Source organism: Mustela nigripes, chromosome 1 (genome assembly GCF_022355385.1).
Source record: "Mustela nigripes isolate SB6536 chromosome 1, MUSNIG.SB6536, whole genome shotgun sequence".
NCBI lineage: Eukaryota > Metazoa > Chordata > Mammalia > Carnivora > Mustelidae > Mustela > Mustela nigripes.
In genome coordinates this window covers 43,207,859-43,222,691 of record NC_081557.1, presented here as the reverse complement: position 1 = coordinate 43,222,691, position 14,833 = coordinate 43,207,859, and the positions used below count along the sequence as shown (strand labels likewise).

The 14,833-nt window shown below is 38.4% G+C and overlaps 1 protein-coding gene across 2 annotated transcripts in view; it reads left to right on the top strand.

Moving 5' to 3' along the window:
* Positions 1 to 14,833, top strand: part of SYT9 (synaptotagmin 9) — a 198,718-nt gene that overhangs the window by 63,788 nt on the left and 120,097 nt on the right. For both annotated transcript variants that reach the window (XM_059409121.1, XM_059409112.1), the window contains one exon: positions 797 to 1,343. In XM_059409121.1, coding sequence (XP_059265104.1) covers positions 797 to 1,343 — 547 coding nt within the window. The remainder of the gene's footprint in view (positions 1 to 796; positions 1,344 to 14,833) is intronic.

Below are 14,833 nucleotides of genomic sequence, written 5' to 3'. Positions count from 1 at the left end.
GATTCTGTCAGCAAATATTTAATTTGCAAATATCAGTATTCAACCTTCTCTGAATCCTTATGTACACTGAGGGTAGCTTACCTTTCATTTTTATACTGTTCGTGTTTATGACAGAAATAAAACCCCTCCCCCTGATCACTAATCCCCCACGTGGTGTGATGGAAATGCTGTCACGGAGCTGCCATTTGTACCTGTCAGAGCCAGCGCAGTCCGCCACAGGCAGACGCAGCCTGTCACACACATTCTCACGAGAGCAAACACTGTGCTCTTGCGCTGAAATGCTTTGATTTGAGCCAGCAAGAACTTACTTACTAATAAAGTTATAAGCCAGTGACAGGAAATTCTATGTGATTTTAGAGATGGATGCATTCTCCCTAAGATAACAAGTAGCTTAGTGTTTCAGTTTCAGGATGACATTATATGTAAAGGTGGACAATTTTATTTTTAAAGCGATTTGTACAAACCTTTCCATTCTGCTGGCTGAATGAGCTTCTTTAATGCCATATTCTTCTTCAAAGTGCATTCGACCTTTAAAGCTCCCAAGGTCATGTGTTAGTGGGTTCATTTCCTGATACCAAGCCTCACTTTTGAGCTTCAAGCCTTGGGGAGCAGCTTACTCACATTGATGAGCATTTTGAATTTAGGCCAAAAAAAAAAAAAAAAAAAAAAAGCCCGCATATCTAAGCTCTTAACAGCACATAACAGATAACAGGCTACCTACATCCCAGGCACAAGTTTCTGAAAGAGCTGTGGCTAATGAGGTCGTAACTTTGTTCTCTCTTGCTCTTCACTCAAGGCATAATTCAATCCGAAGACAACTCAACCTGTCAAACCCGGACTTCAATATCCAGCAGCTTCAGAAACAGGAACAGTTGACTGGAATTGGTCGAATTAAACCAGAGTTATATAAGCAGAGGTCACTGGATACTGATGATGGTACAAGGGGTAACAGCAAAGCCTGTGGGAAACTGAATTTCATTTTAAAATATGACTGTGACTTAGAGCAGCTCATAGTGAAGATTCACAAAGCTGTCAATTTGCCTGCCAAGGACTTTTCCGGGACTTCAGATCCTTATGTCAAGATCTATTTGCTTCCCGATCGGAAAACCAAACACCAGACTAAAGTTCACAGGAAGACCCTGAACCCCGTGTTTGATGAAGTGTTTTTGTTTCCAGTTCCCTACAATGACCTTGCGGCCCGGAAGCTTCACTTCTCTGTGTATGACTTTGACAGGTTCTCTCGCCATGACCTAATTGGCCAAGTGGTGGTGGAGCACTTCTTAGACTTGGCCGATTTCCCCAGGGAGTGCATCCTTTGGAAGGATATCGAGTATGTCACCAACGTAAGTCCAGCATTTCTCCATCCTGGGGGCGGCTTCTCGGTCTGCATGTAAACAGATTATTTACACCTTATTTATTGTGGGGACGAAGTATAAAATTCACATCAGTGTCTGGATAGCTGTTGTTTCAGAACTTTCTTGTACCTTCCCAGAAACAGGTCTTTAACAATATTCATTTTAGAAGTTCCCAGAATTATTCATGAAAACAGCATGAAGCATAACATTCTCTCTTCTCTGCTTTCTAATTCTTAGTTCTTCCTTAATTGGCAGGAGATATTATCTGCCCTCCTTACCACATTTTCTGTAGAGCTTTCTTAGGTTATTTGTGCTAAATGGATCCTGGCATCCTATTAACTGTAATCTTCAGCTACGAGACCGTTGCCAGACTCTCTGAGAGCATTAAGTCCTTGAGCATGTTCCCAGGTCAACTCAGCTGCATTTGCCATGATCAGATCTTCCTCTTTAATCCCAGAAGTGAGAATGGTTGCAGAGAGTTAGCACCACATTTTTAAGCAGAGAATCAAAACGGTAAGGAGTTCAGTCTGAAAAGATCTGCAGATATTGACAAAGCTCATCTATGGAAGGTCACATCCAATCTAGAGCTCAGGAGTGAGGGCAGAAGTGCTATGAAGTAACACCACATACCCATGTTTACATTTTAAATGAGATCACAGTGGTGATATTACTACTCCATTTCCATCCTTCTCACCATCCTGCACATGTGTATTGACACTCCTTATAGAGAAGAAAGAGGGACTCTCTTAGGTAACTGATATTTTACTTTTTAAATTTTATTTATTTGAGAGAGAGAGAGAGAGCACAAGCAGGGGAGCAGCAAAGGGGGAGGGAGAAACAGACTCCCTGCTGAGCAGGGAGCCCCACTTGGGGCTCGACCCCAGGACCCTGAGATCATGACCTGAGTCTAAGGGAGATGCTTAACCATGTAAGCCACCCAGGCGCCCCAGTACCTCTGATATTTTAAAGCCACTTTTTTCTTTCCTCCCATCCAGATTGCCTCAGGCAATTCTGTTCACATGTCTCCTAGAATACAAGTCCTTCTGAGGCCAGGATAATTTTCATTCTCTGCCTTGGCATCCAAAGGCACCAAGCACCACAATCCTTCCTCAGCTCAAATGATGATCCAGCTTGAGTTTGGAGTCCAGTCAGGGAAAGGCTCCCTTTCCGTTCAGGAAGAGAACACACAAAATCTCTGCCCAATGGCCAAATCCTCATACTAGTACTTTCTCACGCTTGGCTGCCTTTGCGAACTGGGAACTCACCTGCACTTTGGCTGTTCCAAGAGACGCCTTCTCTTCACGTGCCACGAGATCCCGGTGCCAGGTGTGTCCTGCTACTCAAAGAAGCAAAGTTGTAGCATGGAGTTTGGCTGGCCTTTATCATAACGATGAGGAAAGGAAAGAGAGAGCTGGAAAAGGCGCGGGGAACAGCAGTTGATGAAAGTAAGATGATTTGGGAGATTGGAGAAGGAACAGATCTCGTCAATCTTGTAAAGGTTGATATCTGTAAATCTAAAAATGGGTGCCGGGGAAAGCAAAGACTGTTTCCCAATCCCAGTTGCCAAAATCAGGAGGTAACAAAATGGGCAGACTGCGTATACTAAGATATGAGGGGCTCAAGAAGGAACTCTTTTCCTGGAGCAGTTACCGAGTCCCCTGGGAAATGAGCTGAGATACTGCTGGCCAACAAGGATACTCCTTGACCAGGGTTGGTCACACAATCTGAGAGGACATCCATTTATATTGTTTGACAAATGGATTCCGCAAAATCACTGGAATGATTATCACAAAGCTCAAGAGGGATCCTGCTGTGAGCGGACTTCTAGAGACTTTATAGGCAGAGCAACACTGAGTGGTGGAAACATGTAGGCCAGTTTCCAGGGGATGAGAGTATAGAACGGCAGCCTGCAGAGACCTCCAGGCATTGAGATGGTGGCCATTTTAGCACCCTCCCGGGAGTAAAAGTGCCCGTGTCTGTGTTGGAAAATCCTAATTTCCACTGAGTTGAGGAGACTGTAGAATTATTTATGAGGAGGAAAACTGATACAGGTAAAGGCTTCAAAATTCTCAGCCCTTTCCTCAGGAGAACAACAAATATTTTGAGGAGAGGGCAGGTTCTGAGAATGGAATTACAGATTATTTTATAATTGCCATATAGTTGTTATTTATTGAAGTATAGTTGACAAATAATGTTAAATTCATTTCAGGCTTCTCATTCTTGTGAGAAAAAAGCTCACAGTCTTGTGAGAAAAAATTTTAAAAACGACCGTGTAGTTTTAAAAATTCCATTTTCAAAATTATTATTTGAGGCTATTTTGATTGTAGCTTTGTATAGGGACTGAGCATGAAGGTCTGAGGCTTGCCAAGTTTCTGTTTTTGTAATATAGCACTAGGGCGCACCTGGGTGGCGTAGTACGTTAAGGGTCTGACTCGGTTTCAGCTCAGGTCTTGGTCTCAGGGTCATGAGATCGAGCCTTGCTTCAGGCTTTCGTCTCAGCACACAGTCTGCTTTAGATTCTTTCTCCCTCTGCCCCTCCCACTCAATGCTCTCTCTCTTTCTAAAGGAAATAAATAATCTTTATAATATAGCATGTATACAACACAATGTATATAATGGACAGGAACAGATTAATAAGGGAATAATTAAATGAACAGGCATGAACCCACTGTTCATCTGAAGAATAGACTAGAACCAGTACTTCTGCTGACCCTGGGAATGTCTTCCTTCCTCTCCTTCCCTCTAGGTCCACTCCTGCCAAGCAGAAAGCACTATTCTGAATTTTATATATATTGTGACATATTTGTAAGACAATACAGTGTTTGGTTTTGTCTGTTTCTGCTTTTCATAGCTCTTCTTTGACTTCTTCTTTTCAGCCCACTTTGTGACATTTAACAAGAGAGATAAGTAAATCAGTGGTTCATGTGTCTTCATTGCTATATAATATTCCATTGATTGTAGATGACAAATTAGCTTTCTCATATTGATGATATTTGGGTGCTTATTTGTTTTTAATAATTATAATAATACTCCAGAGAACATTTTTGTGCAAATCTCCTAGTTTACATATGTAATAATTCCTCTAGTATGTATCCCTGATAGAGGTAAGGTGCACACGTGTTGGACTTTTCTAGGCCTCGCGGACTTCCTTTCCACAGCAACTGTCCAATTTCATCCTCCCTCTGGTGAGGTACGACAGTTCCTCATGCTCCACATTCTCACCAACCCTTACAGTTGCCACACTGTTTAGTATGTGTGTATGTGCCTGCCTGTGACATGATAAGTAATTCATATTTCCTTGGTTGTCAAGGTTGATCATCTTCGGATGGTCATCCACATTTCCTTTTTTGCACAATGCTTATTCAGCACCTTTTCCTCTCATTTTTTTCTCCTTATTGATTCATATACGTTCTTTGTATAGGCTGGAGGCAAATCCTTTGTTGGTGATGTGTGTTAACAAACATCATCTCTCAATTTATGACCGTATCTGTTGATCAATAGAGGGTCTTATGTTTAATGTAGTAAAACATAACAAAATTTCCCTCATAAGTTAATGCTTTTGTGTCTTTTTAAAGAAATCCTTCCTTACCCTATGTCATAAAGATATTTCTCCTGTGTTTTCTGTTAGAAGTTTTAAAGTTTTGACTTTCCTAATTATGAATTTAGTCCACCCAGAATGAAAGTGTTTGTACAGTGGAGTGCAGGCACCCTGTGTTAGCTCAGGCTGCTGTAGCAGCATATCATACACTGGGTGGCTGAAACAACACGAATTTATTTCTCTTAGTTCCAGAGGCTGAAAAGTCCAAGACCAAGGTGTTTGCAGATTCAGTTTCTTGGGAGAGCTTTCTTCCTGCCTTGCAGACAGCTACGTTGTCAATGTGTCCTCATGTGGAGGAGAGAGAGAGAGAGAGCATGCGCGCACATGCTCTCTGGTCTCTCTCTCTCTCTCTCTCTCTTTTTTTTTCATTTTTTTTAAAGGTTTTATTTTTAAGCAATCTCTACCACCAACATGGGGCTTGAACTTACAACCCTGAGATCAGGAGTTGCACACTCCACCGACTGAGCCAGCCAGGCACCCCTTTCTCTTATGATGGCACTAATCCCATCATGCAGTCCCCACCATCATGACCCCATCTAAACTTAATTGCCTCCCAAAGGACCCACCTCCAGATACCCTCACGAGTTAAGGGTTAGGGCTTCAATACGTGAATTGTGGGGGGAGGTGGTGGCACAAACATTCAGTCCCTGATACATCATGCTTTTCTCTATGGATAATCAATTTTCTGACATAGTTTTTTCAGTAGTCTGCAGTGCATGCTTTGTCCTATATAGGTTTCCATATATGAAGAGTCTGTTTCTGGAATCATTTTTCTTTATTTTGTTCTTTTTGACTGTATCTAACTATAGCACAATTTGCAAATGACTGTTGCTCTATGATAAGGCATAATATCTGAAAGAACAGTCCTCTAGCCTGCTTTTCCTTCAGTTCAGTCTTGGCTGATACTTGACCTTTCACTTCAAATCAAAGAATCAATGAATCACCATCAAATTAATAATTCTTTCTGGTATTTGTTTGGAATTGTATGAAGTCTGTAGATTGATAGGAAAATTTTGCATGTTTTATGATATTGAGTCTATTTATGAAAAACTAAAATTCTTTCATTCTTTCATTATGATTTTCTTCATGAGGATCTTGCATGTCTCTTATTAGATTTATTGGTAGTTGCTATAATTTTCATTATTTCAGCTACAGCTGACCCTTGAACAACACGAGTTTGAACTGTGTGGATCTGCTTACACATGCATTTTTTTTCCCTGCATAAATACAGTCCAAGACTGTAAATGTATTTTCTCTTTCTAATGATTTTCTTTTCTCAAGCTTATTTTATTATATGAATACAATATATAATACAGGTAACATATAAAATATGTGTTAATTAACTATGTTATCAGTAAAGCTTCTAGTCAACAGTAGGCTATTAATAATTAAGTCTTGGGACGTCAGCATCCCTAACCTTCACATTGCTCAAGGGTCAACTGTAGCATTTTTTCTAAAATTACATTTCCTAACTTCTGCTGCTGTATACTAATGCAGTTTAAATTTTATATATTTATCTTCAATTTGGCAATCTTGCAAAATTCTTACTAATTTTCATAATTTGCAGAATCTTCTGAATTTTCTTTGTAGCTAATTAGACATGTGAATTGTAATAGTTTTGTTTGTTTTTTCCCTAATCTTTATGCTTTTATTTATTTTTTAATTTAGTTCACAGACTAAGATTTCCAATATAATACCAAATAATAATTTATGGTAGTAGTCATCCTTGGCTTATTCCTACTTTTAAGTGAAATGTCTTTAACATTTTCATGGAGTACAATTTGGCTGTAGATATTTTGTGGATGTCTTTATCATTTAAGAATATATCCTTCAAAAAAAAAAAAAGAAAAGAATATATCCCTCCATTCTTAGTTGACTAAGACTTTTTATTATAAACATTTGTTTTGTCAAATGCTATAATCCTGTGAAGCTTTTCTCTGCTTTATTTTTTTTTCTGATTTAATTCTTTAATAAGAGTTTATCTGCTTTATTTTTTTTTTTGAGATTTTATTTATTTATTTGACAGAGAGATCACAAGTAGGCAGAGGCAGGTGAGGGCAGGGGGAAGCAGGCTCCCTGCTGAGCAGAGAGTCCTATGCATGGCTCACATCATGACCTGAGCCAAAGGCAGAGGCTTAATCCACTGAGCCACCCATGCCCATCTGCTTTATTTTTCTTAAAAATTGTATTTATTTATTTTAGAGGTAGACAGCTTGAGTAGGGGGGGGGAGCAGAGGGAAAGGGACAAACAGACTTCACACTGAGTGTAGAGCCCAATATGAGGCTTGATCCCACGAACCTGAGATCATGATCTGAGCTGAAATCAAGAGTCGCGTGCTCAGCTGACTGAGCCACCCAGGTGCCCCAGGTTTTTCTCTGCTTTAACTTGCTATGATCCTGTAAAGTTTTTTTCTCTGCTTTAATTTGCTGTTTTATTCAATATATTGATCAGTTTTCTAATTTTGAAACAATCTTTCATTCCTAGTATGATTGAAACAGGCTTTGATGTATCACCTGTTTTATACATTGCAAATATGTTGTTTAGATGTTTTTTTTTAATCTGTCCTGATGAGTGATACATGTCATTTACTTTCTCATATGGTCCTTATCTGGATCGGAGTCAAGGTAATTCTTTTTTTTTTTTTAAGATTTTATTTATTTATTTGACAGAGAGGGAGGTCACAAGTAGGCAGAGAGGCAGGCAGAGAGAGAGGGGAAAGCAGGCTTCCCGCCAAGCAGAGAGCCCGATGCGGGGCTCGATCCCAGGACCCTGAGATCACGACTGGAGCCAAAGGCAGAGGCTTAACCCACTGAGCCACCCAGGTGCCCCAAGGTAATTCTTGATTTATAAAATCAGTTGGGAGATTATTCTGGATACTTTAATTTTGCTCCTCCTTGGTGCTACTAGTGGCTTTGGTGGGTTTTGTTTATTTTTCTTTGAACTAAAAAGAGCTCTTTTGGTCTCTGGCTTCTGTTTAGGTTTAGGAAGTTTGCAAGGGAGGAGAGTGAGGTTGGGATATTTATTCCCCTAGATACCCTCCTTAGGGTATCTGTGGGCTGGCAATAACCTTAACTGAAAGCCACAGTTCTGAATATGTCATTATTTTGCTATTGTTCTTAGAATGTTTTTCTGGGTATAACAAGTGGGGGGCTTGAAACTCTCAGCTGTTTTGATTTTGGAATTACAAAGCCATCATTCCATAGCCCTCTGACCTCCAGTTGCTTTTGAGAAGCTGACATTTCATAGAATATTTATTCCCTTGTAATTTTTTTCTTTCTTCTTGCATTCAATATCTTGCTTTCCTTTTTAGTGTTCTGTAGTTTAACGTTGCTAAGTGGTTATTTCTTTTTATTTATCCTGACTGAGATTTATTGGGATTCCTGAATATGAGATTGTTTCTTTTGATCATTTCTGGAAAATTCTCACCCATTTACTTTGCCTAATATCTTTGATAGTCTTTGTTTCTTTCAGCATACTTTCAGGTCCCTTTTTTATTTCTTTTATCATTCTATACATAGTCATTTTTATGTTCTTTTACTCTTAACTCCAACTTTGCAGCTCTGATTTTTTTTGTTTGTTTTTTCTGTTGACTCTAACTCATCTTGCCTTATTGCCACTTGTATTTAGTGATTTGTGATTGTGAGCTCATCTGGCTTGGAACTTTGTCAGTGGAAAATTTCAAGCTCTGGGTTTAAAGTGCATTCCTTCAGAGATGATTTGTGAGTTAACCAACATGGAACCATTCTAAACTAAATTTTGAGCTTGAGGATTTGGGGGCAACAGAGAGGTAGGGTGAATACAGGCTCCTAATGTGTAATTGCAGGCTTGCATTAATGGTTAGAAACTGGCAGGGGGGAGACTTTTTTCCCCCTGCTTTATCTAGACCAAGTCCAGCATCTACTTATGCAAGGGGAAAGTTCTTGTTTGCTTTTTTGCTCTGTGATGTATTAAAAATGATTTTGTAATCCAGTATTTTTACCTGGAACAGTTTCTGTGAACATCTCCCCTCTTGCTGGAAATACCATGTGCTATATTATATTGCTCAAAGTTTGTTCAAAAAAGCAGTTTTTCATTGTGCTGAGTAGTAATCTGTGTATCATAGGTTTGCCTTGTGATTGAATAGCCAGAAAGATCCTTAGAGGTCTTGTAATCTGAAATCCTCCTTTGGCACATAATACTGAGGTGTGGAGGCGTTTAGGAGATTCAGCCAAGGTCACACAGCTGAGTAATGGCCCAACAGGAATTAGGACTAAGGTTTTCAACAGCTGATTCAGTCAATTCATGAAAAGATGTCTCAAAATTATCATATATGCTGGTTTACTTCTCTTTACCTAGCTAACTCCTACTAAGCTCATAGATCCTAGCTTAAATACCACACTTTCTCAGACCTGGACTAGGAGGGTAGGTTTTTTGGTATTTGTTTCCATGACCTTCTGTACTTTTGTCATTCCTCCTTGCACTTTCTTGTATGTATTTGTTCAATTTCATTTCTTCCCCATTAGACTATTCTGTAAGCACATAGACCATATCGGGCATGTTCACTACTATGTGCCCAACCTCTAAAATGGTGCCTGGAAGTGAAATAATTAATATGCACTTACTGAATACAATGCAGCCCCTTAGGAGGGACTAATTTGGTGAGGCTCTAGGGACTGACTTAGTTGGGTAGTGTTATGCAGTGCCAAAATCCATAAACTAATCTTTTCATTTTTAAAAAATTTGGTTCTTTGTTTCTCCAAGGAGTTTATAAGTTTTATAAAAGTTAGCAGTCAAATAAAAGCTAATCCTCACACCTTCCTGTGAAGGAACAAAATGGCAATTATTGAGTATAAAAACAGTAGTTTAATTAAATCTCTCAACTGAAGCCATACTAATCAGTAATAGTGTGATGCATCTCTGTGGGACATGTATCAGTCAACAAAGAGAAGATTGCATCTGGGGGAAATTCAGAGTTGGGAGAGCTTGAATTTAGCCATCTGGGTGAATGTTGGTTGTCATGTCTGAATCTTGACATTTTTGTGTACTCCAGTCATCACTGACTTCCTGGCGAATAGGCATTGAGCATTAAGGATTCTCTCTTTCAGTGGCACTCTTAGAAACTGATTCAGAGACCTTTTCTGGAAACCTGTAACCATCCCAGCTAGACTCTAATTTGGGGTTGCTGCCAGAGTTTTCATGTAGTTCCCTCCATGCCAATATGGACCCTAATTCAGTTTCCAATAGCATAGACTCTCTTTTAATGTTAGGAATTTTAAAACTTTACATTTCCATCAGAATTTGACTTTGTGAGTCATTGCAAAGTCCTGTATTTTTCAGTGGCTGAGGGAGGAATTTTCCTGTCCTGTCTTCCAACTCCCTGAGGCCATTTTTAGACCTGAAAGAGGTGGATACCTGGAACCACTCAGGAGGAAATATAAGTATTCAGGAAGGCCAGTCGAATGCAAATGGGGCAGGCAGTCTTCAGTTACTAAAGAAGTTTATATATTTAATCCTGTTTCATTCCAGTGCACCCTTAGTCCTGCAGTACTGTCATGATTGTATGGCTATGTCAGATTCAGTGCTAGATATGTAACATCTGGCTGGTGGGGGTGGAGGGAGTAGAGGGGGACCTGATTTGTAGCATTTGTCTATTTCTATGATGTATATGCTCCTAGCAGAGCTGATTTCAAGCTACCATTGTGACATCACTGAAGGTGGAATTGGCAGAAGATGCTCACTTTGGCTTTTGCAAGCTGGTGCCAGTTAATAAAAGCTGGCTTAATACAACTCTGCATTTAGGGCTGAAAATACTAAGACTTGTTGTACAATGGATCCTAAGGGAACAGCAATTTGAAAAACCCCATAGAAAGCCCTAGTTTCCAGGTGATGACGTGGAAGCCACCTTCCTTCCATAATGAGGATGTGGGTGGAGTCAGCCTTCCTCCCTAGGGTCTCTCATGAGCTGAATCATCGTGAAAATCTCTGAATCCCACCCACGTGTACCTACAGCCATGTAGTGACTGAAACAAACTTCATTTCTTGCTGCCAGACATTGCTCTGCAGCTATGGTGGCAGCACAAACAGGGCTGGTCTTTGTGCTTTGCCTTTTCAATGTCTGGGGTTTAGGGCTCCTGCTGCATTTCTGGAAGAGGATCATAAAGAGGTTTTTAAAAAAAAAAAATGATGTCAGCTATCCCCTTAACATCAAGATTATTCAGAAGTAGTGGGAAGTGGTAGAACTGTAGAGAACATCTGAAGGAAACAGTTATTAAAACTGCAGGTCTCTGACAAAGATTTAGATAGGTTTTATCCTTACAGAGGGCAAAGCACTTGCTTTTTTACATGACATATATGACACATACAAGAGTATGTATATGTATGATTTAAAAATAATAACAAAATCTATATCCATCCAGAATTTAGGTCAAGAAAGAGAACATTGTCTATCTCTTTAAAGCTCTCTCTGTGCCCTTCTTCCATCCTCCAGATTACCCCAGCGATAATTCATAAACTGAATTTTATTTTATGTTTATTTATTTATTTTTAGAGAGACAGTAAGCAGGTGGAGGGAAGGGGCAGAGGGAGAGAGAATCATAGGCAGATTCCTTGCTGAGTGCAGAGCCCAATGTGGGGCTCGATCCCACAACACTGAAATCATGACCTGAGCCAAAAATCAAGAGTTGGACACTTAAACTTAAGACCAAGCCACCCGGATGCCCCAATAAACTGACTTTTATATATATACTTCCTTTGTTTTTAGAATTACTTACCACATAAGAATAGGTTGTTCAGTTTTGCCTATTTTTGAAATTTATGTGGAGAAATTATATTGTATATATTCTTCTGCAAACTGCTATTTTTAGTATTTTTGTTTTGAACCATTTATGTTTATGTAGATACTATACTTTTTTTTATTTTGGTCAGGGGTGTTTTAGCATTCCATTGTGAGGTGTACCATCCTTATTTATCTAGTCTCTTGTCAATGGATATTAGAATTAATTTAAGTTTTTCCTATTTTAGGAAATGCTACTGTATGTATGCTTTCTGTACATCCTCCTGGTAAACATGTGCAAGAATTTCTGTTAGGATCTATACCTGGGAATGTAGTTGCCAGATAAGGAACATTCTATCTCAAAGAGGTTTGACCAGCAGCAGTGTTTGAGCCCATCTTAGTCTATGCTCTCTCCAACACGTGGTATTGCTCCGCTCTCTAATTAATTGACCACAGATTCTTTTACGCTGACAGTTATTCCATGCATGAGTAAGGACAGTTTTGTTTTTTCTTTTCCTTTTGATTTTTGTCCCCACACCATCCCTTTTGCTTGCTTTATTGCATTTGCTAGGATTGCCAGTACAAAGGCCCATACAGTGATCTTTGCCTTGTTCCTTATCTTAAGGGGAATGCTTTGAGGGGCGCCTGGGTGGGCTAAGCCTCTGATTCTTGATTTCGGCTCAGGTCATGATCTCAAGGTCATGGCATCAAGCCCTGCTCGGGCTCCATGCTCAGTGTGGAACCTGCTCAAGATTCTCTCTCTCTCTTCCTCTGCCCTCCCCCCAAATAAATAAATATTTGTTTTTAAAGGAATGCTTTGAATTTCCATAGTAAGTGGGACTTTGGCTACAGGCTTTGAAAACCTGAATGGGTATTGAATTTTATCCATGAATTTTATGAATTTATCTAGACGATCTTATGTTCCTTTCATCTCTTAAAGTGATAAAGTATATTGCTTTATTTTCCAATTTTGGTAAAAATTTACGTTTCTATGATAAATTCAACTTGTTCATGATGTGTTAGTTTTCATATACATAGATATACATAAATATATATGTGTTCAGTTATCTGGTTAATATCTTTTTTAAAAAAAATATTTTATTTATATGTCAGAAAGAGAGAGTGAGAGAGTCAACGAGCAGAAGCAGGGGGAGCAGCAGGCAGAGAGAGGGAAGCAGGCTCCCTACTGAGCAGGGAGCCCAATGCAGGGCTCGATTCCAGGACCCTGGGATCATGATTGGAGCCCAAGGCAGATGCTTAACCTACGGAGCCACCCAAGCGTCCCTTGTTTAATATCTTGTTAAAGATTTTTGCAACTAAATTCATGAGTGAGATCATCCTCTGATTTTATTTTCTTGTGTTCTGTTTAGCTGGTTTCATGATCAAACTGAGTCGATGAACCACTCTCTCTTACTGTTCTCTTGAGGAATTTGTGTACAATTGGAATAATCTTTTCTTTTGGTGTTTAGCAGAATTGGCCCACACAACCTTCTGGGTCTGGTGTTTACTTTGGGGAAAGTTGATTCCATTACTCTGTTACTATACTACACAAATTGTCTATTTCTTTATAAATCTGATTTAGGGATTTAGATTTTTTCTGTGTTTTAAATGCATTGATTTGGAGTTATTAGTAATTTTATCTTTCTATTATCTGCCTCATATGTGGTTAGGTTCTTTTTCTCATTTCTAATATTAACTATTTTCTCCTGTTCTCTTTTTCTTTGATCTGTATCGTTGAAGGTTTGTCAATTTTTATTAGTTTTTTCTAAGAACCAATGTTTAGTTTTATTACTTATATTTAATTTTTGTTTCCTATTCCTTCTTTTGACTGTGATTTTTTTTTAATTCTTTGGACTTATTCATTTATTTCTTATTTCTTCACTTATATCTTTAGGTCAGTGACTTTCAGTCTTTTTCAGCCCATTTTATTGAGGCATGATTGACGTGAAAAACTGAACATATTTAATGTCTGCTACTTGATGGGTTTGAGGATAAGTATGCATTCATGAAATCATTACCTCCATCAAGGCCATTGACATATCTTTCACCTCCCATAGTTTCCTCCCACCTTCTCTGTTCTTATTATTATGAATAGTGGTAATAGTATTTTCGTGTAGCAAGAATATCAGTGTACAATCTACCCTCTTGGCAGATGTTAGATATGCAGTACAATGTTGTTAGCTACAGGGGGCCTATGAGAGCTCCAGGGCTGATGCATCTTGTGGAACTGAAACTTTAAATATGCGTTGAAGGCTCTAAATTTCCTTCAAATTACTGCTTTAACTGGGTGTCCACAAATTTCGATATTTACCATTGTCATTATCATTCAGATCTAAGGGTTTTCTAATATCAATTATGGTTTTTTCTTTGATTTATATATTTTACTTCAAAGCATGTTTTTAAAATCTTTAAAAACTTTAATAGTTTTTTTTAAGTGTTAGTGCTCTAACTTAATTAGAATGTGATCAGATAATACAGACCACATTTTGCATATTATTTGATATGTGTTGAGATTTGCTTTATGTTCTCTATTACCTCAGTTTTTATAAATATACTATATGTGCTTGAAAAGGTTATACATTACTCATATCCATATCCTGATTGATATTTTTTTCTAACATACCAGTTATTGATAAAACATGCTTAGAAATCTACTATGATCATAGATTTTCAGTTTCTTTTTATAGTTCTATCAGTCTTTGCTTTGTGTGTGTGTGTGTGTGTGTATTTATATTTATAATATTGGCACTTGTTATATTTTTCTGGCCATTTAAGCCTTTTATCATTATTTGGTATCTCTTGTTACCTAAATAAAAAAAAAATTGCCTTCTGGTATTTATAGAACTATAAAATCTTCTTGTCAGTTAGTTTTGTCTTACATATTTTTTTCTGTTCTTTTACTTGTGAATATCCTATATCCTTATATTGTAAATATGAGTACTGTAAGCAAGGTAAAGCTGGATTTTAAAAGATATGTTCTGAAAATCATTGACTTTTAACAAGTGAGATTAGTCTATTTATGTCACTGTGAACATTAGTAGTTTGGGGTTATTTCTACTCTCTTATATTACACTCATTTTAGTCCTGATATTTTTTCCTATTTTTTTAAAAGACTTTATTTGACAGAG